At 39.0% G+C, this 27,329-nt stretch overlaps 1 protein-coding gene across 1 annotated transcript in view; it reads left to right on the top strand.

Moving 5' to 3' along the window:
- The window catches only part of FAM186A (family with sequence similarity 186 member A), a 130,159-nt gene that overhangs the window by 93,809 nt on the left and 9,021 nt on the right, over nucleotides 1–27,329 (top strand). The window contains 1 exon segment of the mRNA XM_036760784.1: nucleotides 22,652–22,844. Within this exon segment, the coding sequence (XP_036616679.1) occupies nucleotides 22,652–22,844 (193 nt within the window).

Genomic DNA, 27,329 nt, shown 5'->3' on the forward strand with positions numbered 1-27,329 from the left:
ACCTATTTAAATGACATTCTAATTTTCTCAGCATGAATAGAAATATAGCATACACCTTTAAGGAAGTACTCACCTGGTAGCTTTGCCATAGTTTATACTGTTTATCTGAGGAAGTGCACCTTCCACCAGAGCCAGGTAAATTTTCTGGAACCTGTGGCAGAATGATCAAGAATGAACCAAATGTATGAATAGGTCATATAAGACTGGCTGCTGCCAGTGGGAGTTTAGGCTCTGAAGTTTCACTAAGAGATATTTTACATTCTAGAATACCAAAAACTGAGAGAACTCCTCATGGAATTGTAGAGAAAGGATGTATATGTATATATCCTATAAATATATATTTAATATATTAAATATAATATATTGTACATAATATAATAAATATATGTCCTATAAATATCCTATAAACCTATCCTATAGGTATCCTATAAATGAGTGTTAGCCAGAAGGGGGTCTTCCTGATGCTGAAGAAAATTTTCATGGTCATGCCCTTGGAGATAACACCCAAACTCAGACTATCCATTCTTTGTGGTAACAGACAGGGAATAACTGGTTAGGCAGCCCTCTCTGAGCAAAACTTGTCAGAAAGGGGGAAGTGTCAAAGCCTTGAGGCCGAATGCCCCCAAATTGTATATTATTCCTGCCAGTTGATTTTGGCAGAAAGGAATTACATCATGACAGACTGGGAGCTGCCTGCTATCAGTTTGCCCTGGAGACTCGGCAGCAGTACTTGAAGGAAACTAAGCCACCAGCTGTGATGTTAACAGACCACAAATATTTAATTCACATCAAGAAGACCAAAGATATCCTGTGATGCCATGCCAAGTGAGCATTATAATTTTGTAGGTTTTTTTTCTTTGGGTGATTCAGGTATCTGGAATGAAAAACTCTTGCACCACTGCAGAATTTGAAACATGATAAAGATAAGATCTGGACGGAGCCCTTATTTATTCCCAGGATGTGTGCAATAGCAGTAAAGAAATATGAAAGGTTCCAGCTGTGGTTCTTTGAGAGGCAGGTCATAGTACTGCAGCATGAGAGAGGTCTGATTGGCTCACTATATCACTATATTGCTGTCAGCCAGATGAAGAGGGGAAATGAAAACCAAAAATTTTAAGTATTGGTGCTGTTGGTTCCCCAAGATCATTTTGAGTTCTATCCAAAAGTGTGATCAGTTTCAGCACAGGAAGAGACTCCAGTGGAAGTCACAGAGAATCCTACAGCCATTGGCAGGACCTGTTCAACTATGATGTTGGGTGGGGCTTAGTTTTAGCTAGATTAACTGCTTTATTTAACTAGATTTTATTTTGAGTTATCACTTTATATTGATTTATCAGTGTCCCAGGGGAACATCACCATTCTATCAGTGTTTATTTCTCAAGAATATGGTTTTGATCCTATGTCCCAAACTATTATCTACCCTATAGATGGGATATGGTATTTTCTAAAGGAGGTCATCCACTTATAGGAGTTTCCTGTTTGACAATGGATAGGGGTCAGAATTTGTAGCCAAGTCCTAGAAGGGAAATGAGGAGAGTTAGAGTTTCAGCTATTACTTACTACAGTCTACTACCCACAAACCAATGGAAACATGGGGAATGTGAACTAGGTTATTGAGCTGTATCAATCCTGTTAAACCATGCACTTAACTGCTTGGTTTAACTGGTTATTGCTAATGGATTAATTTACCAAGAACACAGTACACTTTGCTTTTGGAAACTCTTTTTTTCAGGCAGCCTGTGATTCCTCCTCAAATGTAGGCCTGGCTGAAATAAGAAAGACTTAGCAAACTTCAGCTTTGATAAGCTGAAACTAACACCTGCAAAGAAAAATCTGGGCCACTTGGCATGCATTTAAGGTGGACACAGGAGTAAGGGAAATGACAGGGGAACCAGTGAAGAACAAAATCTCCACTGTGGGAAACTGGAGGCCAACTCTGGTTAGATCATAATCATCTTATGGGGTTTTGGGGCGGGGTGCTGTCCTCCCAGGCTTTTGACAATAGATTGATATTCAGGTCCATTTACTGTCACTTGGAGAGTGCACCCAATGACTTATGAGGTAGGACTAAAGTGAATCTTCCAGATTCCCAATCTTTCATGTTTTGTATAGTTAATTGGTATTTCAAAAGGCAAGTTGATACAGAAGGAAGAGAACAAAGCTAGAAGCCAGAAATATCTGGGTCCAAGGTCTGCCTCTGCCATATACTTTCTCTGTGACCCTGGACAAATCACTTAACCTCTCAGGTTCCTAGGTAATTTTCTAAGACTTTAAATTGCATAGAAGGTGCCAATCTGCATTGATAGAAGGAGATTCCTCATCTGAGAACTCACCATATTAATGAAATCACAAGTTCAGATCCTGTCTCTATCTCTAACTGGTATATTTCTAACATTCCCTTGATAATAGCAGGAATGACCCACTCCTTGTAGATGCATCTAGGAGATGAGTCTGGGAAATTTTGGATTACCAACAAGAAGAGACAGAAGTACTATTTGATTAACTAGAAAGAATGTGATCCCTAGGATCCCTAGCTATAGTTAGTTGAAGATGTTTTAGTTGTAGTTAGTTGAAGATGTTTATTGCCTCTTCCTGGTTAGCGATTTTTTTTATCAAATGCATGCAGATAGGCTGTAACCAGGGGAGGAGGGAAAGTGTTACCAAAGGGACATACTGTATGTATTATTACTGTAATTTGGACAGTATTTGGACAGTATTGGACAGCAAAACAGTTCAGTCTGCATTTAGGTTAAGGACAGAATTGGAGAGGGCTATGTTGCACTGCCATTATGGTCATTGGGGGCAGAGGATAGTGGGAGGATTTAAAGATAAGGATGAGCAGTGTGTATTGTCCATTGATCCATAGGAAGGTAGTCAGGGAAGCAGTGTGTTGTGTACATTTTCTTTTCATTTGGGCATCTTGAGTGTTATGACTTTGTTAAAAAGACAAAATTATATCAAGTGGGTCTGGAGTTCCATTTATCAAGAAGATATGCACCTTTGTGGAAAGCCATGAAACTCAGTGGGAAAATATGTGAAATATGTGAAATTTAGGTGAAGACAAAAGGAAGGAAAAGTATGAGTGGTATTGTGTTAGGATAATAATGCAGGTGAGCTCCTAACAAAAATCATGAAGATGAAGCGTAATATAGCAGCGTTCAAGAACTTTAATTTCCCAGAAATCTGTTGGGGATCTTTGCTAAAGCAGAGTTATCTTGCCTATAATTTCATCTCATAGGAAGCAGAGGAAGCAATAAAGGGAACAGAATTTACTTTATAGGGAAATTATATTCAGAATCTGATTCTGACCAAAAAGGGGAACAGTTGGAGGAATAGAAACAATGGGAACCTTGGCAGAAAGTGATTATGTCATTTTCAAGTTTGAATTAGATAAGAAGGGGAATGTTGAGCATAGCCTTATATATACCTTAATTTTATGGAAAGCAAATTTCAGTGTTCCATGAAAAGATAGTTTAGGATCCCATGACCTGACAAATAGAGCTTTATTTAATTAATAAATTTGTCCCTGGCAGATTTATTCCCAAAATGTATTTTCTTCCATACCCAAATGGTGCTATGACTAAGATTTCCAATGTCTGATAGGATCCAGTGTGTGACTCTGAACTTCCTATTCTGAAAGATGTCCTTGGCCAACTAAATAGAGGTGAGAGACCTCTTGAGCCTTTTTAGGAAATTTTTTTCAATGTATCTGCCCAGTCCTGCTGACTCATTTAGAATTATAGAATTTGACTGTTTAAGAAAAAGGCTAATAGATGTGTCTGACATACTAAGATTTGTTTGTATATGTTTTTATTTCTGTTTGTGTCTGTAGGTACTTATAGTCTTCAGATGACAATTCCTAAAGTGAGATAGTTAGTATATGTGGACTTGTATTGAATTTGGATGCACAGTAGACCAGTCCTGGGTATAAGATTGTCTAGACAAATAGTTGGCAAGAACTTCAAATTTGCAAAAGAGCAATGAGGGCTGCAGGAATATGGCCAAGTTCCCTGTTCCATGGATGAGGTTTAATTTGGATTATTGCCGAACACTGAAGTGGAGAGCCAGGTTCCTTCCCTCAGGGAGATTTAAAGTCATAGTCCTCAGTTAGAGGTGACTGGAATCAGGTGACCAAGAGGTGAGTGGGCTTTGAGATCTCCCTACTACACATGAGGTCAGAACTGAGTGTCCATCTTTGGAAAAGTTGAGTGGCGGTTACTTAAAATGGGAAACAAAACATACAAAATAACTATCCCAGAAAAAAATCAGAATTCATATCATACACTAGAAGAAGAAAACTTGCAGGTTGGTTTGAGAAAGTACAAAGAATTAAATAAAAAATTCAGGCCATGAACAATCTTGGCACCTTTGTTTTTATAGACTTCATGAAGTCTATACGGGGGAATTTTTTTCAGAAGTACAATCTAAGACCATCCTGGAAATAGCTGGATGATTTAAAAATAGGAGGTTTAGAGTGGCTCTATAGCCATTGTATTTATAGTTTTTATTTTTTTATCCTTAGGCAGAACAATTATTACTTTGTCTTTTTCCTAAGCTTCCATTAGGTGGATCTTGCTATTCTACAAGATCAGCCCATTTTTGATGAAGGTAATTCTTTATCTTGCTCCTATGATTGACATAATAAAAGATAAAAAGGGTCAATTGGTGTTACTGCAGTCCAAAAATTGGTTAGTCAGCTAAATTTTTTTTAAAACAACCCAATAAATATTATTGTACCTTAATCATGCGAAGGCATATAATATTGGGAAACCAAGAAAAAGAGAGCAGATTACTTGATGGACCTATTTTCTTTTTGTTAGTCTATAGGTTGGTTTTATTCAGATGGCTAAAAGTTTTCATTATCATAGATCTATGTATTAGTATATATATATATGTATATATATATATATATATATATCTTTAGGATGAGTTAAAGTTTATCCTAGTACATCCAAAGCCATCACTCCAAAGCAGTTTCAGAAACGGCTGGAAGACTTAGTAAGCAGAGACCATTTACCACAAATCTACTGCTCAAAGCCAGAGTCTTTAACAATTGAGTTTATATATAATATGAAGGATATCATATATCATATAAAGGAACTTTTGGTCCTAGGGAGTTTAGAACAAAAGTACAGGGTGGCTGTTCTGGACCCACCTCTGACCAAATAAAAAAGAGGTGTCACTCCATGGCAAAGAAATTGTGCCTTATTGTTGTGTCTGCCACCTCCAGAGCAAACAGATGCTACATTCATTCCTAGTGAGCGCCTTTCTAGAAGTATCTAGGAAAGATTTAGCTGGCAACATGAAATCCATTGCTACCTAAATTTTGTAGCACCCAACTGCCTTTGTTGTGATGTGCCTTTGCCTACCACAAATGTAATTTTTAAAAGCAGGTTTTTGATTGATGTTGGTACAAAATGTCAGTAATGACTTTGGTACACATTGTTACCATCAATGGCCATACTCTCCTTTACAATGAAATGCATTTGGTAAAGTGAGAGTTATAGCCATCTTTCCTGGTACTGATGATCTGAGTGGGATAGGCCCATATTGCTAATCTAAAACTGAGAAAGAAGATGGATGGTTGTAAAAGCAATGCTAGATATTCTCAGCAGCCCGTTTTTTTTCTCAGTACTGTCATTGCTCCAAAGGGACAATTATTTGATTGGCCACACTTAGAATCCTGATTAGCACCTGAATGTCCACACTGCCTACTGAGAGATAAGCAAGATTTAATTGGATTCTATTGAGAATTTCTATTGAGCTTTCAATCTGGAATGTTCATAAAAACCTAGGAAAAGACAACTAGTTGGTATAATTAGAAAAGCCACTGCCCTTATGACAGGAACCTCATTGAACCAGATTCAGGTGGGGTTTGAAAAACCTTCTTATTTTTGCAGTGTGCAACCACATGATAACAGTACTCCTCTCATAAATGAGGAGATGACAGAGCATATGCTGAAGACCAGAATTTTTTGATTGACCAGCTGTGTTCCACACATGATATATAAATTTTTGCCTACCAGTTAAAACTAGGAACCAAGAATATTTTCTGACATATGGCCATGGATTTATGTGTAGAGGTTCTCAGATTGTAAGTGTAACCGATGACAAACGCACCTTCTATGTCTATGGCTCCATTAAAAGAGCCTGACAGAGGTGGGATTGAGAAGTCCATCAAGATGTATAGGAGAGAGGATAAGTCCCTTAGAGAGTCAAGTTTATTCATAAGTGCTCTTGGAATAACACCAGATATTTAGTATGGAATGGGGAATTAGTGAATACTTTTTTACTTTTACAATTGTCCAGTTGCTGTATGTATAGCACACAGATAGCTTAGAACTTAGCCTGGAGTCAGGACTGGGTTCAAATCCAGCTTCAGACATTTACTAGCTATGTGACTCTGGACAAGTCACTTAATCACTGTTTGCCTCAGTTATAAAATGGGGATAATAATAGCACCTACCTCCTAGGGTTGTTGTGAGGATCAGCTGATAAATTTGTAAAAAGAACTTAGTGCGTACAGTACTTGAAACATAGCAGGAGCTGCATAAATGCTTATTCCATCCTCTTCTTCCTCCTTGCACAAGAATCAGAGATGAGGGTGTAGTTACAGTACGTAAGATATGAGGGGTTGAAGAAAGACTAGTACACTTTGGTTGAGTTACAGCTATATTGGAACCATCAACGTGTAGGCTCAGAATATCTGTTTTGTAATAGCCATGGCTAAGGAGATCAGGCTATCTACTTGGCCAACTGACCAAAAGAATAATATTAAATTTCCAATCATTTTTAAATTGGATCACTTTGACCCCTTTAGCTTCACTAATCTATTTAGCCTTATAGCTATTATTCAGAATGTTGAAGGGCTGGAGGTTCAAGTGTGTTTGAACACAGTTTTGTTTCTATATTCTGTATGGCAATCTATACCCCAACAATAGCTTTCTGTACCCCAGTAATATGATCTAACACATATTCAAGACAATGCCCTCAACCCTATTATACCTCTTGTTATGCTGGTTACAGCGTCTAGAATAGTTCTCTTCATCTTATTGTTTTGATATGTTCACTTTGTTAAGGTAAAAAGACAGAGAGCTCCATATTTACAATGAACCCATTAGAGTAATGTATCCTTGTATCCTGATACTGCTTAAATGTAGTCTAAAGAACAGAAAAAGAAGGTACAAAATGAGATCCTAAAATTAACGAATATAGATTATGCTTCAGATTGGTTGGTGGAATGCACAAAAGGGAGGAATTTGGAAGCATCCTAAATTCCCTTCCTTCCTCTCCCCCAACCCCATTTCCTCTTTAGGCTATTACATATTATAAAATAATATTAAGAAAGTACTTTAGTCTGAAGACCTTAGTCTAATTTGAATGAAAATCTTTATCAGTATCTTTCTTTAACTACCAGTTCTGAAACAATGTCCTTCATTGAATTTTTTATAGTATTCTTATTAAAGATTAATAAGTTTCTAAAGGGAGAAAGACCTGATCAGTGTAAGAAAGACCCTTCCATGAAGAATTGAGGGTAACGATCAAACTACAAGAAGGAGAAAGTCTCTGACTAGTTTAATTAATAGATAATAATTGTCTCTTGAGTTTCTCTGACCAGACTGAAAGGAAAATCTTTAGAGGGAATGGTTAAAGAAGGGTCGAATGATATTAGCAAAATGGTCTTCCAGGATGTGCCAAAAGCTAGGTGACTATCATTCTGTTTGAAGAATCAAAGCTGTTGGCTGAACCCACTGTTTTATCTTGTTGTGAAATTTTGTCTCTTTTGGGAGTGTTGGAGTGTAGTACATAGTGTGAGTGGAAATAATTTGGCTTGTTATCTGAGAAATTTTCAAAGGCAGAATGGATTTCTGCTTTTGTAGATTTTCTCTCTCTAAGCAAAGATACTTAGAGCTATTTAATTAATAAATTTGTCTCCAGAAGATTTGTGCCTAAAATGCAAAGTACAGAACTTTTCTTTCATTGAAAAGTAAAATTCCTCCATTTGTTTTCCTGACACAGCTTTGTTTAGACCTCCCCTAATCCTACACACACACACACACACACACACACACACACCTGCTTTAGCTTCCAAATTGGCCATGTGTTTCTGTATAGTATCCTGAGTGTGTGACCTCATAGATTTCTGGTTTTGATAAGAGACTGATTAATGTGTTCTATTTTGATCTCTGTCCCCATATCCACTGCTTTGTTTTGTTAATTCTTAACTGGGCAGCCAGTTAATTTCAGGCACAGTTGTCCTCAATCTTTTCATAGGACAAGTATACCTATCCAATGTATTCATCTGAATAACCAGAGGAGTCTTTGGTCCCACTCTCCCAGATCTGCCTGCTGTTAACTTCTGGACAAAATCTAGAAGAGATAGTTTGTGATCACCTAGAAATGAAAGCAGTGACCTCTATGAAACAGCATTGTTTTACCTACTTGTGCCATAATAACTTTGGTTTTTGTTTGGTTTTGTTTTAAAAATAGAATTATTAAACTTGTAGAAGAGAAAAAATGAAATAAACATGGAATATCCATAGAAGGCATTTCATAAAGTCTCTCATGATATCTTTGAGAAATATCTAGGCTTCAATCTGAAGATTTTCCTTTTGGAATACTATTTACTTTATGGTTTGATCCCATGAAAAGATTTTGAGGTATGACACATGGTACAGTTCCCAGAAAGACTTCACTTTCACTTGATTGGCCACTGCTCTCTGATCCCTACAGCGGTATGGCCTAGATTCTATTCATACTGATCCACAACTTGGACTAGATCATAATATAATTAGGTGAATTTAGTACTGGTTGAATGACTGTGGATTGATGGATCAATGCCATACTGGAAGGAGGCCTTTACTCTTTTCCTAATGTGTGCCACAGAGTGTAGGAGCACTACAGAGCTCTTTGATTGACGTTGTTCTATTTAACTCTTTCCCCAGTAATGTTAGGGATCCACTTGCCCTCTGGCATCCATTTGTACTCTATATTCTGCCCCAGGGGACCCCATTTCCTGTGTGGACACTATTGTCGTTTCTGAATTGCAAAATTCAAATATAACATTTATGAGAGTTATCATTTCCCCCAAATATTGGACCTAGTCCATGAGATGAACACTAGGACATAACCCACACTCAATCTTTTTTTTAATAATATTTTTCCCGATTGCATGTAAAGATAATTTTTAACATCCATTTTTTACAAATTTTGAGTACCAAATTTTCTCCCTCTCTCCTTTACTTCCCCCATCCCTTAAGATGGTAAGCAATTTGATATAAGATATATGTGCTCAATCATCTAAAACATATATCTATATTACTCATGTTGTAAAAGAAGAAATAGACCAAAAGAAAAATTAAAAAAAAGTGAAAAATAGTATGCTTCATTCTGCATTCAGATTTGATTAGTTCTTTCTCTGGAGGTGGATAGCATTTTTCGTCATGAATCCTTTGGGATTGTTTTGGATCATTGTATTGCTGAGAATAGCTAAATCATTCACAATTGGTCATTGTACAATATTGCATTTAGGGTACAATGTTCTTCTGGTTTGGCTAACTTCACTTTGTATCAGTACATCTAAGTTTTTCCAAGTTTTTCTGAAATCAGACTCCTCATCATTTCTTATAGTCCAGTAGTATTCTATCACATACCACAATTTGTTTAGTCAATCCCCTGATTGATAGGCATCCCCTCAATTTCCAATTCTTTGCCACCGCCAAAAGAGCTGCTAGAAATATTTTGTACAAATACGTCTTTCCCCCCACCCTTTTTAGAAAATTTCTTGGGATGCAGACCCAGTAGTGATATTCTTAGGTCTAAGGGTATGTACAATTTGATTGCCCTTTAGGCATGGTTCCAAATTGCTCTCCAGGATGGTTGGATCAGTTCACAACTCCACTAACAGTGAGTGCATTAGTGTCCCAATCTTCCCACATTCCCTCCAACATTTATCACTTTGCTTTTCTGTCGTGTTAGTGAAGCTGATAGGTGTAAGGTGGTACCTTAGAGTTGTTTTACTTTGCATTTCTCTAATCAATAGTGATTTAGGACATTTTTTTCACATGACTATAGACAGCTTTGATTTCTTCAACTGAAAACTGCCTGTTCATATCTTTTGACCATTTATCAATTCGGGAATGACTTGTATTCTTATAAATTTGGCTCAGTTCTCTATATATTTGAGAAATGAGGCCTTTATCAGAGAAACTTGCTGTAAAAATTATTTCCCAGCTTTTTGCTTTCCTTCTAATCTTGGTTGCATTGGTTTTGTTTGTGCAAAATCTTTCTAATTTAATATAATCAAAATTATCCATTTTACTTCTCATAATGCTCTCTATTTCTTGTTTGGTCATAAATTCTTCCCTTCTCCATATTTCTGACAAGTAAAATATTTCTTGCTCTCCTAATTGGATTTTGATATTAACCTTTATGTCTAAATCATGTATCAATTTTGACCTTATCCTGGTATATAGTGTAAGATGTTGGTTGTCAAACACTAGATTACTACTGTGTCTTATGTACCTAATATGTTCCACTGATCCACCACTCTATGTCTGGGCCAATACCAGATAGATCTGGTATGACTAGGCCACCTTCCTTCACATTTTTTCCATTAATTCCCCTTAATATTCCTGACCTTTTTTCTTCCAAATGAAGTTTATGATTTTTTTCTAATTCTATAAAATATTTTTGGTAATTAAACCAGCATGGCACTGAATAAGTAAATAATTTAGGTAGAATTGTCACTTTTATTGTATTGGCTCAGCCTACCCGTGAACAATTGATATTTGTTCCGTTGTTTAAATCTGACTTTATTTGTGTTAAAAGTATTTTGTCATTGTGTTCATATAGTTCCTGGGTGTGTCTTGGCAGGTAAACTCCCAAGTATTTTATATTGTCTACAGTTATTCTAAATGGAATTTATCTCTTGCTGCTGGACTTTGTTGGTAATATATAGAAATGCTGATGATTTATGTGAGGGTTTTTATATCCTTGAACTTTGCTAAAGTTGTTAATAATTTCAGCTAGTTTTTTTGTTGATTCTTTAGGATTCTCTAGGTATATTATCATATCATCTGCAAAGAGTGATAGTTTTATTCCTTCATTGCCTATTCTAATTCCTTTAATTTCTTTTTCTTCTCTTATTGCTATAGCTAACATTTCTAGTACAACACTAAATAATAGTGGTGATAATGGGCATCCTTGCTTCACCCTGATCTTATTGGGAAGGCTTCTAGTTTTTCCCTACTCATACTCAATTTTGACAATTGGTGGCACCTACCCCTGTGCACTAACTTAAAACTACATTCTCTCTATGTTCCCCAAATCAAGAAAAACTCAACCTTATGGAGTTAGGCACTAGAAATCATGTCTATATTGCCTGAGACCCACACCTGGATATTCCCTCAAACCACTTGACTCTTGCTCCTCTAGCTTCTAGAAGCCACATCATTCCAATCCAGTGGTGCCATTGTCAAATAGAAGATCCCTGCAAACCATGTATTGATTTAGAAAAACATTATTCATGTTGATTTTTATTTTGTCAAACATTTCCCAATTACCTTTTAATTTAGTTTAGCCTGCTCTATGGAGTTTCATCCCTCCATTTGGCCCTCAGCCATGACTTTGACATCTCTGCTCTAACTTCTCTCATTCTCTCTCTCTCTCTCTCTCTCTCTCTCTCTCTCTCTCTCTCTCTCTCTCTGTCACACACACACACACACACACACACACACACACATCACTAATCTTATTGATACACTTGCTACCACCAGTCATCAACCTCTCCTCCTTTGAGGTTTGCCCAATCCAGACAGGTCACCCTACCTAGATCCTAGTAGCTGAATCATTCCTCTTCCTTTTAGGAATTTAATACCTGATTCAGTCTTCCTCTTCAGCTTAAGCTTCAAGTTTATACTTACGTTGTTGTCCCTATAAAATACCCTTGCTTCTAATTCATCAACTTCCTCAACTCCCACAATCTGCACCTATGTTCCACCCTAGCCATACACAGGAATGTTCATATCCTTGATCACATCATTACCCACAAGTGTTTACAAGGCAATAAACACAACACTAGGGGCAGCTAGGTGGTGCAGTGAGTAGAGCACTGGCCCTGGAGTCAGGAGGACCTGAGTTCAAATCCAGCCTCAGACACTTGACACGTACTAGCTGTGTGACCTTGGGCAAGTCACTTAACCCCAATTGCCCTGCCTTCCCCCTCAAAAAAAAGAGGAAAAAACCCACAACATTGACAGTAATCGTGAATATGCCTATGTAGTTCTGTATTACAAAATGTGAGAGACTCTCCATATAGAAGGTAGAAGAAGTAAAACATTTATTCAGACACCAGATAACCAGAGCCCATAACCAAGCAACTAACTCTCACAACCAGTAGGCCCACTTTATCATAACAGCAAGGAACTTAAAACACAATACCACAGCATGGAACCTCACCATCCCAAAACCATCCTTCCCCCTGCTGGGGCCTTCCCAAAATCACACTCACACAGCACAGCACACCTGCTCTCTCCCTCAGTTCTAATTGTTGTAAGTGCTCTCTCAGCATTTCCTGTGACACAGTTTCCTTTTCTTCTCAGCAAGCTCCTCCCACCACATGTGACTTAAGCTTCCTGTGACCTAAGTAGGTCATATGGCCTATTAATGGGTGAGAAAGATCTTCAAATCTAAATTGCTATTATATTCAGCCCCAAGATCTTTCTTATCCATTACATAGGACAATGGGAGTTTTGGGATAACTGGTGTCAACAGAACTTTACACAACAATATAACAGGGATAACAGAAGATAAGCATATAAAACAATGTCATAATTCCCCCCTTGAATGAAAGGGGCCAAAAATATTGGGGTAAGGGGCAAAGGTCTTGTCTTCCATAGCTTCTTCCTGCTGAAATTGGACACAAAGTTGTCCCTGCCCCAAGAAGTCAAGAGTCCCATTCAAGAGGTCAGTTCTTTAGGAAGCTGGTATCAGGAACTCAGTTGATGCCAGGTCCAGGGATGACACATCACAGTCGTGGACAGGTCCAGAGGTGACATCCAAACACATCAGAGGGTGACATCTGGCTTAAGCAATCTGCAGGTGGATGGTACTAAGTCTGCAGGAAAAAAATCTCACAAACAGATTTAACAGACAAAAGCCAAAAAGAAACAAGGAAACAATCATAACCTCATTCATGATAAAATACATCTGTAGGATTTGTAGAGGCAGTTCTTACTTCTCTATTCCCTCTGCTATTAAACCCCTTATCTTGGTACATTTTGTATAGATCATTCGTTGGAATACCACCTATTCTTCTAAAATCTACCCCTGCTCTCAATAGAGTGGTAAACATTTCTTTTCTTGTCTCTCTATTCTGACGTTGAATCCTCTGGCTATTCACTCTTCTCTCTCGAGAAAATTTATCTTTTCCCTAGTCTCCTAAGTCACTCAACTGTGAAATCTTATTCAGCACCTCTGAAAGAGAGTTTCATACTTCCGCAATTAGCAGAGTCAGAATTAGGTGTTTATAAGCAGGGGGAAGCCATTTTAAAGATCAAATTTCAGTGAGAGACTGCCAAGGGAGCATCATTAATATGCATCTGTGTTTCCCATCATAATAGCAGTCTTCATTACCTCCTCCTTTAACTTTCTCATACAGTCCCTAAGTGAATACCAAGGTTTATCTGCAATAGGCCACGTAGAATCAGCAGCATATTCTCTGTTAAAACCTGTTGCAGCTAAAGTTAACAGATTGGTTGTTTGGTTACTCCTTGCAAATGATAATCCCTAAAAACTTGTTGTACAAAAGGATTCTAATAGTTATGAATCTCATACAATCCACAGTATCTACAGATACTCCTGTGGCCCCTTCATCACTGATTCTCACCATCCAAGGGTACTGATTCTCCCATTCTCTGGGTGAACCTACTCAAGATATCTGTGCTTTCCTGCTGTGTAAAATCCTCCAACATCTCTCTGAACACTGTATTATTATCTTGAGTTTCTTGCCTCCTTCGTTGTATGCGGTGCACTGCTGTTTGAGGAGCCTGGTCTGATACTCTATCATTCTCTGGCTCCATAGCATCATACCACAAAGTAACACTTTTTGTGCCTCCGCTTCTGTATTCTAGCATGCTCTCTAGACGCTCTGCCCCTGTTACCATGGCAACCAGACTGGCTGCTAGACTTGACCTGGGCAGAACTGAAATGCGCTCTTGACCTCCTTGGCTCCCTCTGTCTTCTAGCCAAATTAACATAAAAATCAGTAGATTCCTGAACAGTAATCTGTTGTTCTGCCACCTGAGATTACCCATCTTGCTGTGGTATGTAAGAAATATTCTCATTTGAGCTAGATGTTTCTCTAATCATCTCAGTTCTCTCTTGTAATAGTCTGTCCCTGCTTTCATATATAATACCATAAGCTGTGAGTAAAATCCAGCCTTGTCTAGAGATTTCTGTTGGCAATTCTCTCCCTGGCTTAACTGTAATTTCTTGCAAACATCTTTCCAGATTTCTGAGTTCTTCCCCCTGTAGCTTCTGTTTCCAGTCCTCACACAGTCCTGTGCCTTTAGCCCATTCCCTTGCTAGGGAGGAATAAGGTACCTCCTGCCATCCTGGGATAACCATTTCTTCCTCTAAAGCCCTTCTATCTCCAAATAGAGATCTCATACTTTGCACTCCTGTTCATGACGCCAAATGTATCAGCAAGGCAATAAACACAACATTGACAATAATCGTGAATATGCCTATGTAGTTCTGTATGGCAAAATATGAGAGACTCTCCATCTAGAACAGGGCTGTCCAACCTTAGGTTATCTTAGGGCCACATTAAAATAAAATAATTATTTGAAGGCTGCACCCAGAATAAAAAATACAGTACACTAATAGGAAGTGGGGGAATGCGTGTTATCAATATGACAGATGAAGATGCGAAGCGTGAAAGCAAACACAAAACAACAGTATAAAGGTAGGTGCATACTGACTAGTCTGCATCATACCGATGGAACGCATTCCACAGATTGATTGAAAATTCCGTGCAATATGTTCTGTCCGTAATACTGCTTAAAAACACCAAAGAAAATTAATATCAAAGACATTATTTATTAGTGATGGAATTAAAATCTAATATACATTCCATGTAAATTATTATTTTATTTTTTTCACTTATGAAAATTAAAACCCACAGGCAGACTTCATAAAATCACACTGTGGGCTGCATGCGGCCTGTGGGCTGTATTTTGGACAGCCCTGATTTAGAAGGTAGAAGAAGTAAAACATTTATTCAGACACCAGATAACCAAATCCCATAACCAAGCAACCAACTCCCACAACTAGTAGGCTCACTTTATCATAACAGCAAGGAACTTAAAACACAATGCCACAGCATGGAACCTCACCATCCCAAAACCATCCTCCCCCCTGCTGGGGCCTTCCCACAATCACACTCACACAGCACAACCTGCTCTTTCCCTCAGTTCTAACTGTTGTAACTGCTCTCTCAGCATTTCCTGTGACACAATTTCCTGTTCCTCCCAGAAAGCTCCTCCCACCACATATGACAGAGGCTTCCTGTCACATGGTCTATTAATGGGTGGGAAAGATAACTCCTCTTGACCTCCCCATAACCTCTTGTCACTCCACCCTTTCTTGTCTTTCCAGGTTGTCCTCTCTGATCTGTCCTCTTTTTGCTCCCTTCAAAATGTTGATCCTTTATTCAGTTCAAGTTTATCAATCCTTGAATCTTTGCCCTATTGTTCCATTGATACCCATTGCTTTTCAAATCCCAGTCCTGTTACTCCCATCTTACCTTCTCTACTTTTCCTACCACACTGCTGAAAGATGTTGGGAGAAAGTCACAAAAACATGCTGATACCATGACAAATTTATGTGATTTTATTTCAATTCTTCCCTAATTGGTTCTCAAACTCACTTTGCAATCTCATCCAAACCTCCTCTTAATTCCTGAAGCCACCCATGCCATGCCTCCCCTTCCCTCTTAGCAGAAGACCTTGCTTCATACTTCACTGAGGGATCTTTTGTGAACTCCTCTCCAATTTCACACTTCAAATCATCTCAACATTTTCTCCTACTCTATCTTCCTTTGCTTAGATCTCAGAAGTAGAGATAGTTCTTCTCCATGCCAACTCTAGCTCCTCCGCTTCTTCATTTAGATAAATAGATAGAGAATTTATTAACGGCTTACTTGTACCAGACACTGTGCCTTAGCACTGAAGGATTCACACAATTAAAAGCAAGTGAGTCCTTGTACTCAAGCTTATATTCTAATGGGAGAAGACAACACATAAAGAGATGTTCGAAGGGGTGTGGGGAGAGGGAAGGTGCCTATGAGTGACTATAATGAGATTATTGCTAAAGTCATTTCAATACAAGATGAAATGGCTCTTATCAGAAGCAGGGGATCCAAGAGTGGAATGGAGATTTGCAGTGGGGTGGAAATAGTCAGAAGGTCAGGAAGGGTAGTAGAGTCCTGGGTCCCAGCAAGATAAGGTAAAAATTCTCCTATCAGAGACAGGGGGAATGGGGTGGAAAGTAGGAGTATGATGAGATCATTTCTACCCTTGCTCCCATTCCCCTTCTCTCCTCCCAGAATTTCTATCATCCTCTCTCCATAATTTTCAATCTTATTTTATCCAATGGCTCCTTTCTAAGTCAAGTCAATAAGCATTTTAAGTTCCCACTACATCAGTGCTAAATGCTGGGGATACAAAGAAAAAGAAGAGGGAAAAAAGTGCTCTAAAAACTGGAAAACTGTAGTTCCAGGTAAGATCCATAATTTTTGGCTCAAATGTGTTATTATGGCAAACGCATTACTAAAATAATAGGAGTTTGAGACATGGCTGGAATTCTAGATTTTGTAATTCAAAAGGACAAACAATCCCTCTCCTGGCCCTGAAAGAAATATGGAGTGTTGTGATTTTTGAGCTATGAGGCAAACTTGAGTCAAGCCTGGGAGTTTTGGAAAGAAGGAGGGAGGAAAAGAAGAAAGGAAGGAAGGAAGAATCATGATTGATGATTGAATTGATGAGTGTCTGAGTAAATTTGTGCTTTTATTGTGTTGAGTTTCTTTCTTTCATACCTCCTTTTCCCTCCCACCCTCTCTGCTGAGGACCTGAACTCATACTTTACTACCATCCCCACTAACTATTGATCCATATCTCTCTTGCTTTTTGTGGCTAAACTCTTTGAGAAATCCCTCCACTTCCTTACCTCTCATTCTCTTAACTCTTTGCAGTCTGGCACCTGACTTCATTCAACCAAGACTTCTCTCTCCAAAGTTACAAACAACCTCTTATTTGTCAAATATAATGGGCTTTTCTCAGTCCTCATCCTTCTTGATCTCTCCACAACCTTTGACACTGTTGAACTTAGAACACACCCTTCTTCTTCCTCTCTTCTCTTTAGGTTTTCATGACACTGCTCTCTCTAGGTTCTCCTCCTACCAACCTGACCATTCTTTCTTTCTCTATCTCCTTTGCCAGATTTTCATCCGCTCTTCTGACCTTCAGACCAACGTCACTAACTTCATACTGGACATCTTGGACTGGATGCCCCAGTTCACTCAACATGTCCAAAACCAAACTCATTATATTTCCCCAACAAACACTTCACTCTTTCTAACTTGTTTATGACTGTTGAGGACACTGCCACCCTCCCAGGCCCCTAGGCTTGCGACTTAGGTGTCATCTTTTATTTCTCACTTTCTCTTACCCCATGCCATGTTCAATCTGTTGCAAGACCTGTTGGTTTTACCTTAGTAATCTCTCTCACATATGTACCCTTCTCTCCTCTGATGTTACCACCACCCTGGTGCAGGCTCTCATTACCTCATGCCTGGACTGTTATAATAGACTGCTGGTTGTTCTCCCTGTCACAAATTTTTCCCCACTCCAGTCCATTCTTCACTGAGCTGTCAAAATTATCTTCCTTATGCACAAGGCTATTCAATAAACTCCAGTGGTTCCCTATGACCTACAGGATGAAATACATGTTTAGCATTCAAAACCCTTCAAAACCTGCTTCACCTCCCCCCTCCCCAACACACACACATACTCTTCAATCGAGTGACACTGACCTCCTTTGCTGTTCCCAATGACTCCATCTCACAATTGGACATTATCATTGGCTCAACCCCATGCGTGGAATGCTCTCTCCTCATCTCTGCCTCCTGATTTCCTGGGCTTCTTTCAAGTCTCAGCTAAAACTTCACCTTCCCCAGGAAGCCTGTCCTAATCCCTCTTAATTCTAATGCCTTCCCTGTGTTGATTATTTCCTATTTATCCTGTATATTGTTCATGCATAGGCATTTGCATATTGTCTCTTCGATTTTGAGCTTTTCAAGGTCAAGGACTCTCTTTTACCTTTCATTGTATCCCCAGAAGTTAGCACAGTGTCTGGCATATAGTAGGCACTTAATAAATGTTGATTGACTGACAAAATAGAGGTCATTCACCAGAATATCCTTTTCTGCTTTTTTCTTCATCTCAAAATCTTGTGACATCATGCCCCATTCTCTTTTCCTTTGCTCTAAACTGATAATGACCTGGTCCTTTTCCTCTCCAAAGCCACCAAACTCCTCTGTATGTGCCTCTGATATCCTATCCCTTCCTTTCTTCTCTATCAGACTGATCTTTATTTTTCTTTCTTCTTTTTTTTCTTCCTTCCTTTCTTCCTTCTCTCCCTCCTTCCCTTCCTCTCTTTCTTTCTTTGTAGCTAGGTGGTACAGTCGATAAAGCACTGGGCCTGCAATCAAGAAGACCTAAGTTCAAATCCAGCCCCAAACACTTACTAAGAGCATTATCCTGACCGAGTTATTTAACCTGTTGTTTGCCTCAGTTTTTCAACTGTAAAATAGGAATAATAGCAGTGCCTCTGACAGAGTGATTGTGAGGATTAAACGAGATAATATTTATAAAGCCCTTGGCACATAGTAGGCCATTATATAAATGCTCATTCACTTCCACCCTCATCCTCACCTATATATGTAGCACTGGTCACTTTGCTAAACTCCATTCTAGTATCATCCACAGCCTATTGAACATTTCAAACTGGAGCCTCCATAGAAATATTAAACTCAGTGTATCCAAAAGAGAGCTCATTGTCTTTCCCCAGAAACCTTCCACTCTTCCAAACTTCCCTATTTCCCTTTAAGGGTACCAGCTTCCTCAAGTTGCAACCAGGTTGGCGACCTTCTTCCTAATCCTATTCATTTATCAGTTGTCAAATACTGCTATTTCTACCCCAGGATGGGTTCTCACAACCTATTCCCTGCTTATTACCCACACAACTACCACCTTTCTTAAACCATCATTAAAGCCCTTTGCAATCTAGCTCCACTCTATCTATCCAGTTTCACTATCCATTACTTTCGTTGTTGTTCACTTGTTTCAGTTATGTCTGACTCTTCATGACCCTGTTTGGGGTTTTCTTTACAAAGAGACTGGCATAAAAAACAAACAAACAAAAAAAACCAAAGAGACTGGCATAGTTTGCCATTTCCTTCTCCAGCTCATTTTATAGATGAGGAAACTGAGGCAAAGAGGGTTAAGTGTCCTACCCAGGATTACACAGCTAGTAAATGTCTGAGGCCACATTTGAACTCAGGCCTTCCTGACTCCAGGCCTGATGCTCTATCCATTGAGCCATCTAGCTGCCCCTATTATGCCCTCATTAATGTCCTCATTGTGCATTGCTATCCTTCCTACAATCTGAAATCTAGTCAAACTGGTCTTCTTGCTGCTCCTCAAATATAGTATTCCAACTCCTGTCTCCCTTCCTTTGCACTGGCTGGTCCCCACCCCTGGAATGCTTTCCCTCCTCACCCATACCTCATAGAATCCCTTACATTATCTTTTTCCCTTTTTAAAAAATTAGATTTTATTTTATTTTTAGATTCAGATTCTCTCCCTCTTACCTCCCTCTCTTTATGTTACTTTCTATATGAAACCTTTCCTCATGCCCCCAACTGCTGGTGTCCTCTTTAAACCATCTTGCATTTATTTTATATATATTGATATATGCCTATGTTGTCTCCCCCTTATACAACACAAGCTCTTTGAGGGCAGGTACTGTTTTACTTTTGTCTTTGTGTCTCTAGCACCTAGCAAAGGGCCTGACATGTACTTCTGCCATATGAACAAACAGAAATTTTCTACGTCTTCCTTTTTTCTTCTCTTATAATTTCTTTGCTTCTCAAGACTCTACAATATAGCTTTTGTTTGCTATTTATCATGTTTTGTACTGTTTTCATTCCTTGTAATGCTTTAACCTTTCAGTTTTTACTTTTAATCATTAATTAAAGATGTTAAGAACTTGTGATATACTTTGGTTTTCTGGATTTATTTCTGCAAGTCTCTTTTTTATTATCTTTATTTGGGAGATATGATGTTAGAGTTTTCTACTGGGCACACCATCTAATGGAATGGAATGTCTTTCAACAGGTCTTCAACAGTTTTCTCAGGCCACTTCTGCCATGATGGTATCTGATGTCTATCCTTAGAAATATTGTTAGGTAGCTCCACCTTCCTCCTATTATCTTTATAGTGGCAGTAGCTACAGTGTATAGTGTTGTGTGGATATGCTGAAATGTGTTTTATACTCTGTCAAATATTGCGGGAAAAGGCATTCATTCATGATTGTTAAAGCAGAAATCAATGATTTAAAATTCCTTCGTTTCAATATAGTTGGTCTATTAGTTTGATTCATGCCATCAAACTCAAAAAGAGCTGTGCACAATTTCATTCTAAGTGTACTTATCTCTTTTTCAAAATCATTCCAGGTGTCACCATTCTGACCTTTCTGCTAAGTATAGATTTTTAATACCTTCAAGTTCTTCACAATTTCCTCCTTCAGGTTTAAGTAATTTCTCAACTTCTGCTCAAATCTCAACTAACTGGGGTTAAGAATGAAGTAATTCCATATGATTACCTAGCATTGATCTACAATAAGTTATTGTAACTTTAGGCTGAGAATATTATTGAACAAAAGCAGTATAAAGTCCTGGGTTATAACTGTTAAGATCTGTTCCCTTTCTGTTATGATGTAAAACTGGTATCTAATAAAAGCATTCATATCTTCACTTCATTTGCTGCACATTCATGGTTTATCCATTTTAGTGGGTCAACCATCCACACTGAAGTGTTTCCAACAAGGTGGGTATTGGTATGTCTAATTTGTTCCAATGTAGCCTCTCCTTGTGATACCAGAATGCAAAGGATCCCCATTCATTCTGTGGTCCAGTAGGTCATGCCGATATAGCATCTACCTCCCAGGGATGTTGTAAACACCAAATGAGATAATAATTGTTAAGAGTTTAATACAAAATAAGTACCATATAAATGTTAGCTGTTATTATTAAAATATTTGTTAAATGGAGGTCTTTACTTGCTATGAAGCGTTCTATTTCTTCTGTTTCAATTTTGACTTTCAAGTACCATTCTAAAAGAATTGAAATAAACTGATTGTACTTTTTCACTACTCGTGCTTGTCGGTTATTAGATGCAGTCATATGTTTCCACAATCCAGCTAGCAGCTTCTGTGGGGGTGTAAGATCCACCCACAGCTAGCACCCAGAAAGCTGCCAACAGCACAGGTTCTTTTGATCTGCCTTGATAAGGAAAGCAAGGTGAAGGGGCTGACAAGCTTACTTTAATTCAGCACACAAATATCATTCACTTAGTTCAGGGAAAAAAGCCAGCACCCTGAACTTCAGAGCAAATTACAAACAAAGTACAAAATCAACAGACAGACCCAACACAGATTCATAGTTACCAACATCTAGGTTCAGTGCGGGACCTCGGAACAAGGGCTGGCCCAGAGTCACACGCCACCACTGCTGTAAGGAGGAGCTCCAAAGAACAGACAGCCAACCCCTGGTTTTTATATCTTTTTCAGCATCAGGGGTGAGTCACACATGCGACTCACCCACGTGACCTAGAATCGTCACAGAGAGGGGGACTTAAACCCACGTGGTCTAAAAGCCTCTGCTCTCCCAGACATGTAAACTAGGCCGTCCCTGAAGTTAGCCCCACCTTGGGCCCCACCTTAGTTGCCAATCCACACCCACTAAGGTTCCACACCTAATAGGGGTTTGGGCCTGGGGCTTAGCACCTAGTAAGGCTCAGTGAAATACACTGAATTACTCAAAGAAAACAAAGGCCATTTTGCTTACCAACATATCATATGATAGCATTGGAAGACAAACTTTTTGAGGGTAAGAACACTTTAACTCCATAATAACCTTCTTAAATATTGAGATGTACCAACTAGTACTGGATCAGTACTCTAAATGAACTAGATCAGTGCTAGATGAACAAAAATTATAGTTTGGTTAAAATTACAAAAACTTTGCTATACCATTATGATTTTAATAAGATGAATGAAAGGCTAGTGACAGTTTTAGAGACTGATAAGACTTTTGAGAACCAACCTAAGGGTGCTGAAAAATCTTGTTTGGAGTTTTAGTTTCTTCATCCATGAAATAGGAAGAATAATCTTTAGGGTTCTTGTGACAGTCAGATGTGATGATAGATGTGAAAATGCCCTAGAAATACATGTGATTGGTCTCAATTTACAGAGTCAAAGATATGCAAGTTCATCATATATAAGTCAAATTTCTGTTTTTTCTTTTAAGGCAAAACATAACCAATCGAATAAAAGCTATCAGGAATTCTGGAAAGGGCTATGAAACCCAGATCCTTTACCTGTTTTTGAGTAGAATTGATGCCTATCAGAAAAAAGTGATGGAGGCATGGACAACGAAGCAAAGGATTGTGGAACAGAGACGCATTATCTGCACAACAAAGATGATAAACTTTTATGGCCAGGTAGGCTCTCCATAAGCTGTTGAAAGTATACAATGAGAAATATTAAGGGTATGAACACATTCAAAGAACAGTCTTGTTGGATTGTGGGACTGAACCAAGGGTATATTGGTAATTATTTAACAACCAGCTCTCTGGAAAAAAAAAAAATGTATACAGGACAGACTTTTAAGTTTAATTTGCATTATTGACATTTTTTCCATAACTTTCTTAAGACTATACAATCAACAAAATAAAACAAGAACTGATTTATAGCTTTTGGTGATTTCCAAGGTGCAAATACTCACACTGAAAGTTTAAATGTTGGTTCCTTTTGAGCTAGCTCCAGAACACACCTGGACTGAGCCTTCTCTTCTTCCTAGGCTGAGGGGATATGAACATATTGGCAAAATTCTTTGAATCTGAAAGAGATTAAATTAAAGGAGATAATCATCTAAGAATTGTTCAACTCACTCCTGAGTGGCCTAGGATCTCCTAGCTTTTGGAAGGTTGAGTTGCCAAAGCTCTTGATGGCATTGTGTTTCAAATGAAACGTGGAAGCAGAGCCACAACTGGCATGGGGGGGCGTTTGGGCCAACTGACCAGTCTGCTCCCTCACTTGGTGTATTGTTATTGTGTTTTTGTTTGATTTGAAGATCTTTCCCACCCATTGATGGGCCCATATGCCCTGCTTAAGTCACATGGAAACTTGGGTTGCATGAGGTCTGTGGTGGGAGGAGCTTTCTGAATGAGTGGAACAGGAGGGGGTGGAGCAGAACAGTTAGAGCTGGAAGGTTGTGATGCCCTCTGACCCTGAAGAAGTGTATATATACTCTGAAGTTAGAATTTTGCTTTGTGGATCACTCATGGGAAGAGTGTTCATGTGATATAACCAGATGAGACCCTGGGTAGCTGTTAAGGAGCCCCCCAGCTTTGAAAAACTCAGATGTTGGTGCTTCTCTCTCTGATGACTGTGTGTATTGCTTTTGGTCTGACAGTTGGAAGCCTATCTGTTGATTTGTGCTAATTTCTGCTTGTAATTCCTGCTTGTAATGGCAATTATGTGTGTTGAAGTTCAGGGTGCTGATTTTTTCCCCTGAACTAAGTGAATGATATATGTATCCTTAATTAAAGTGAGATTGTAAACCCCTTTAAGTTGCTTTCCTTCAGAAAAGCAGATCAAAGAGCCTGTGCTAGCAGCCCTCCTGTGTGCTGGTGTTGTTGGTCTTACACCCCCACAGCAGCTGCTAATAACATTGGTGTTACACTTGGCTTGCCAGGGCTACCACTTTGAGAATTATGGTCTTTATGATCCTTTCTTGGTCTACTCTGCCCACTGGGGCAGTATGCACCTTATAGGATGCCAAGCCTTGAAATCCACCTTGCCCTGAGATAACTGAGGGGATCAAAAGCTAATGTGGTGTGTGCTAGCTGCCATCTGCCACTTCTCAATGCAAAGATCAGTCTTTGCCCTCCCACTCTGCCTGATGAAATTCCCCTTCATCATAATCTATTCTGCTCATATTCTTCCCATCTTCTCATGCTCACTGAAACCTAGTTTTCCCCACATTTCTCGGCACTATTTTCAAGGCCAGGTGGGAGGCAGGAGTCAGAAACCTGGAGTTAAAGCCTGTCTCTGATAGTTACTACCTATGTGACCTTGGGCCAATCACTCAACATCCTTATCTTTAAAAAAAAGAGGGGGTTGGACTAGATAGTTTCTGAGGGCCTTTATAGTGCTAAACCTATGATCATCTCCTTTTCTTAACACCCTGATACACAGCACCAGGAGTAGAAGTTGATATAGTACCCAATCTCCCTGCTACTTTCAGATTATTCTTCTACCACCATCACTAAGTATCCATTTCTCCTCCTTCAGTATTCATTCCATCTGGTCCAGTTTTTTATTGTTGCCATCCGTGGACTTCTAGGCCACTCTTCCTTCTCCCCTGACCTCTCAATTCCTTAGCCTCCTCAATTCCCATTAGCTCTTGTGTCCAATGTACCTCATCTGTACACAGGAGTAGTCATACCTTAGACATCCTTCCCCATAAACGAATTTGCTCTAGCTGTTGGAATTGCTAATTATAACTCAGCTTGGTAATTACTTTTCTCTTTAAAATGAGACTCTGAGGGGAGTATTCAGACCAGAAAGGCTTTTGCCTACCATCTAGCCCAATCCATTAATTTTACAGATGAGGAAACTAAGGTCCATTAATGTCAAATATCTTACTTGTTCAAGACAGATAGATCCAAAACCACATAGGACATAGGATCATAGATCTAGACCAAGGGTTCTTAATCTTTTCTGAGTCTTAAACTCCTTTGGTAGGCCACCTGTGGACACCTCAGAATAATTTTTTAAAATTAATACAGTTATCAAAATAGTTTTAAGAGTTCGTGGACCCCAGAGACCACTTAGTCCAACTCCTTTATTTCACAGAAGAAACTGAAGCCCCTGGAAAGGCAAGTGACTTGCCTAAAGTCACATAAATAGGAGCAGCAGAGGTAGGTCCTCTGACTCCAGAGGCAGTAGCGCTTTTCACTGCATTTATACAAAGACTGGATTTTGTTTGTAAGAGGGGATGAGAGTGCCATGAAAGTCCTAACATCTGTTTTTCAAATGAGCATCAGTCTTAGAGTTAGAAGTCCTGGGTTCAATAGATCGTACAGGATAGCTCTGTGACCCAGCAGAAGGCACTTAAGTTCTTTGAGCCTCAGTTTCCTCATCTCTAAAATGGAGACACACTGGGTTGTTGTGAGGAAAGTATTTTGTAAACCTTAAATTATATGGAATGTGAATTATCATAGGATTTAGAGCTGGAAGACCTTGGGGATCATTTAGTCTAACTTCATTATTTTAGAGGTGGTTGTTGTTATGGTTGTCATTGTTATGGTTGCTGTTGTTCTTCCTCTTCCTCTTCCTCTTCCTCTTCCTCTTCTTCTTCTTCTTCCTCTTCCTCTTCCTCTTCCTCTGCCTTTACTTGTCCTCCTCCTGCTTTTTTTCCACCGCCAATGCTTATTATCCATGATCTTGGGCAAAGCACTTAACCTCTCTGAGGTGGGGTTAGACTAGATAGCCTCTGGTGTCCATTTCATCTCTAAATCTATGATCCTATGATATAGGAACATCAGCCAATCCACAAGCTTTCTACTTTCCAGGCAAGTTGCTAAGCTGTGGGGATTTAAAAAAAGCTGCAAAAATAGTACATTTAAAGAGCTAATGGAATTCTAATGGAATATCACCACTGTGACAACAACAAATTCCAAAGTGACAGGAGTTTTCTATTGTGTGAGAGAGAATAACCAGAATGGAGGGGCATGGGGTAGTATTTCTTGCTCGGGGCTCTTACGGCTTTTAAGTTATGGGTTGATGGATAAAGACCTGAAGACTCTAGGAATCTTGTCAGTCTGCTCATTAGCACATTAGTATTTAGGATGACTGGTTACCTTAGAAGGACAGATGCTGAACAGATGATATATTGGAATGGCTGCCTTCAAGGGTAAGGAGGAAGAGATCTTAACAACAAGCCCTGGGGAACTGGGATAAAATTGGGGAGTGTAATATCAATTAAGCTGGGACTTTTTTACTGTTTTAGAATGATAAATTAAGTGTCTTTGATTGAGCCTTACTAGGTGCAAAGCCCCAGGCCCCAACCCCTATCTACTAGGTGCTAAGCCTATGTGGGCGTGAAGCCCTCAGGGTCCTAAGGGGAGTGGCTAAGACCAGAGCCAGTAGTAGGAGTCTAAGTTCTGGTCGCCCAGATGATGTTTGATGATGGCTAAAGAGTGCATAAAAAGAGAGAACAGAGCTATTTGCTGGGGCTCTCACTCGTGGAGGAGTACTAATGTGGAGACTCTGGGCACCTGTAGTTAAGAGCCCTCCAACTTGTGAACCTGGATATGCCTTCTTGGTAACTAGGAATTGTATTTGGTCTGTTTTTATTGTGTGTTTCTAATTTGTTTGTATTTGCTCTGAAGTTGAGGCTTTTTCCCCTGAACTAAGTGAATGATATTTATATGTTGGATTGAAATGAGATTGTTAACCCCTTAATGTTTCCTTAGTAAAGCGTATCAAAAGAACCTGGGCTGGCAGCATTCTTGTTGGACTTGTGTTGGTCTTTCACCCCCACAGCAGCTGCTACCTGAATTGTTGAAACTGGGGTGTAGCTTGAAGTTGTTAATTGGGAATGGCCAGTCTTTATAGGATAATTCAATGGAGAAACCCATGGCAGTTGGAAAAACAATACAAGGGAAGAGAGGGTAATATAGTAGAAAGACCCAGATTTGGAGTCGGAGGACCTGTATTCACATCCTGGTTCTGCCACTTACTCCCTACATTAAGAGTTCTTAATCTAGGGCCATGAAATTTAAAAACAAACAAATAACATTTGGATAATTGTATTTCGATGTAATTGGTTTCCTTTATAACGCTATTATTTTATTTGATCCTTTTAAAAACATTCTGTTGGTTGTAGTGTCACACATTTACAATCCCTGAAAGGTGAG

The sequence above is a fragment of the Trichosurus vulpecula genome, chromosome 5, assembly GCF_011100635.1.
Source record: "Trichosurus vulpecula isolate mTriVul1 chromosome 5, mTriVul1.pri, whole genome shotgun sequence".
In the NCBI taxonomy this organism is placed as follows: domain Eukaryota; kingdom Metazoa; phylum Chordata; class Mammalia; order Diprotodontia; family Phalangeridae; genus Trichosurus; species Trichosurus vulpecula.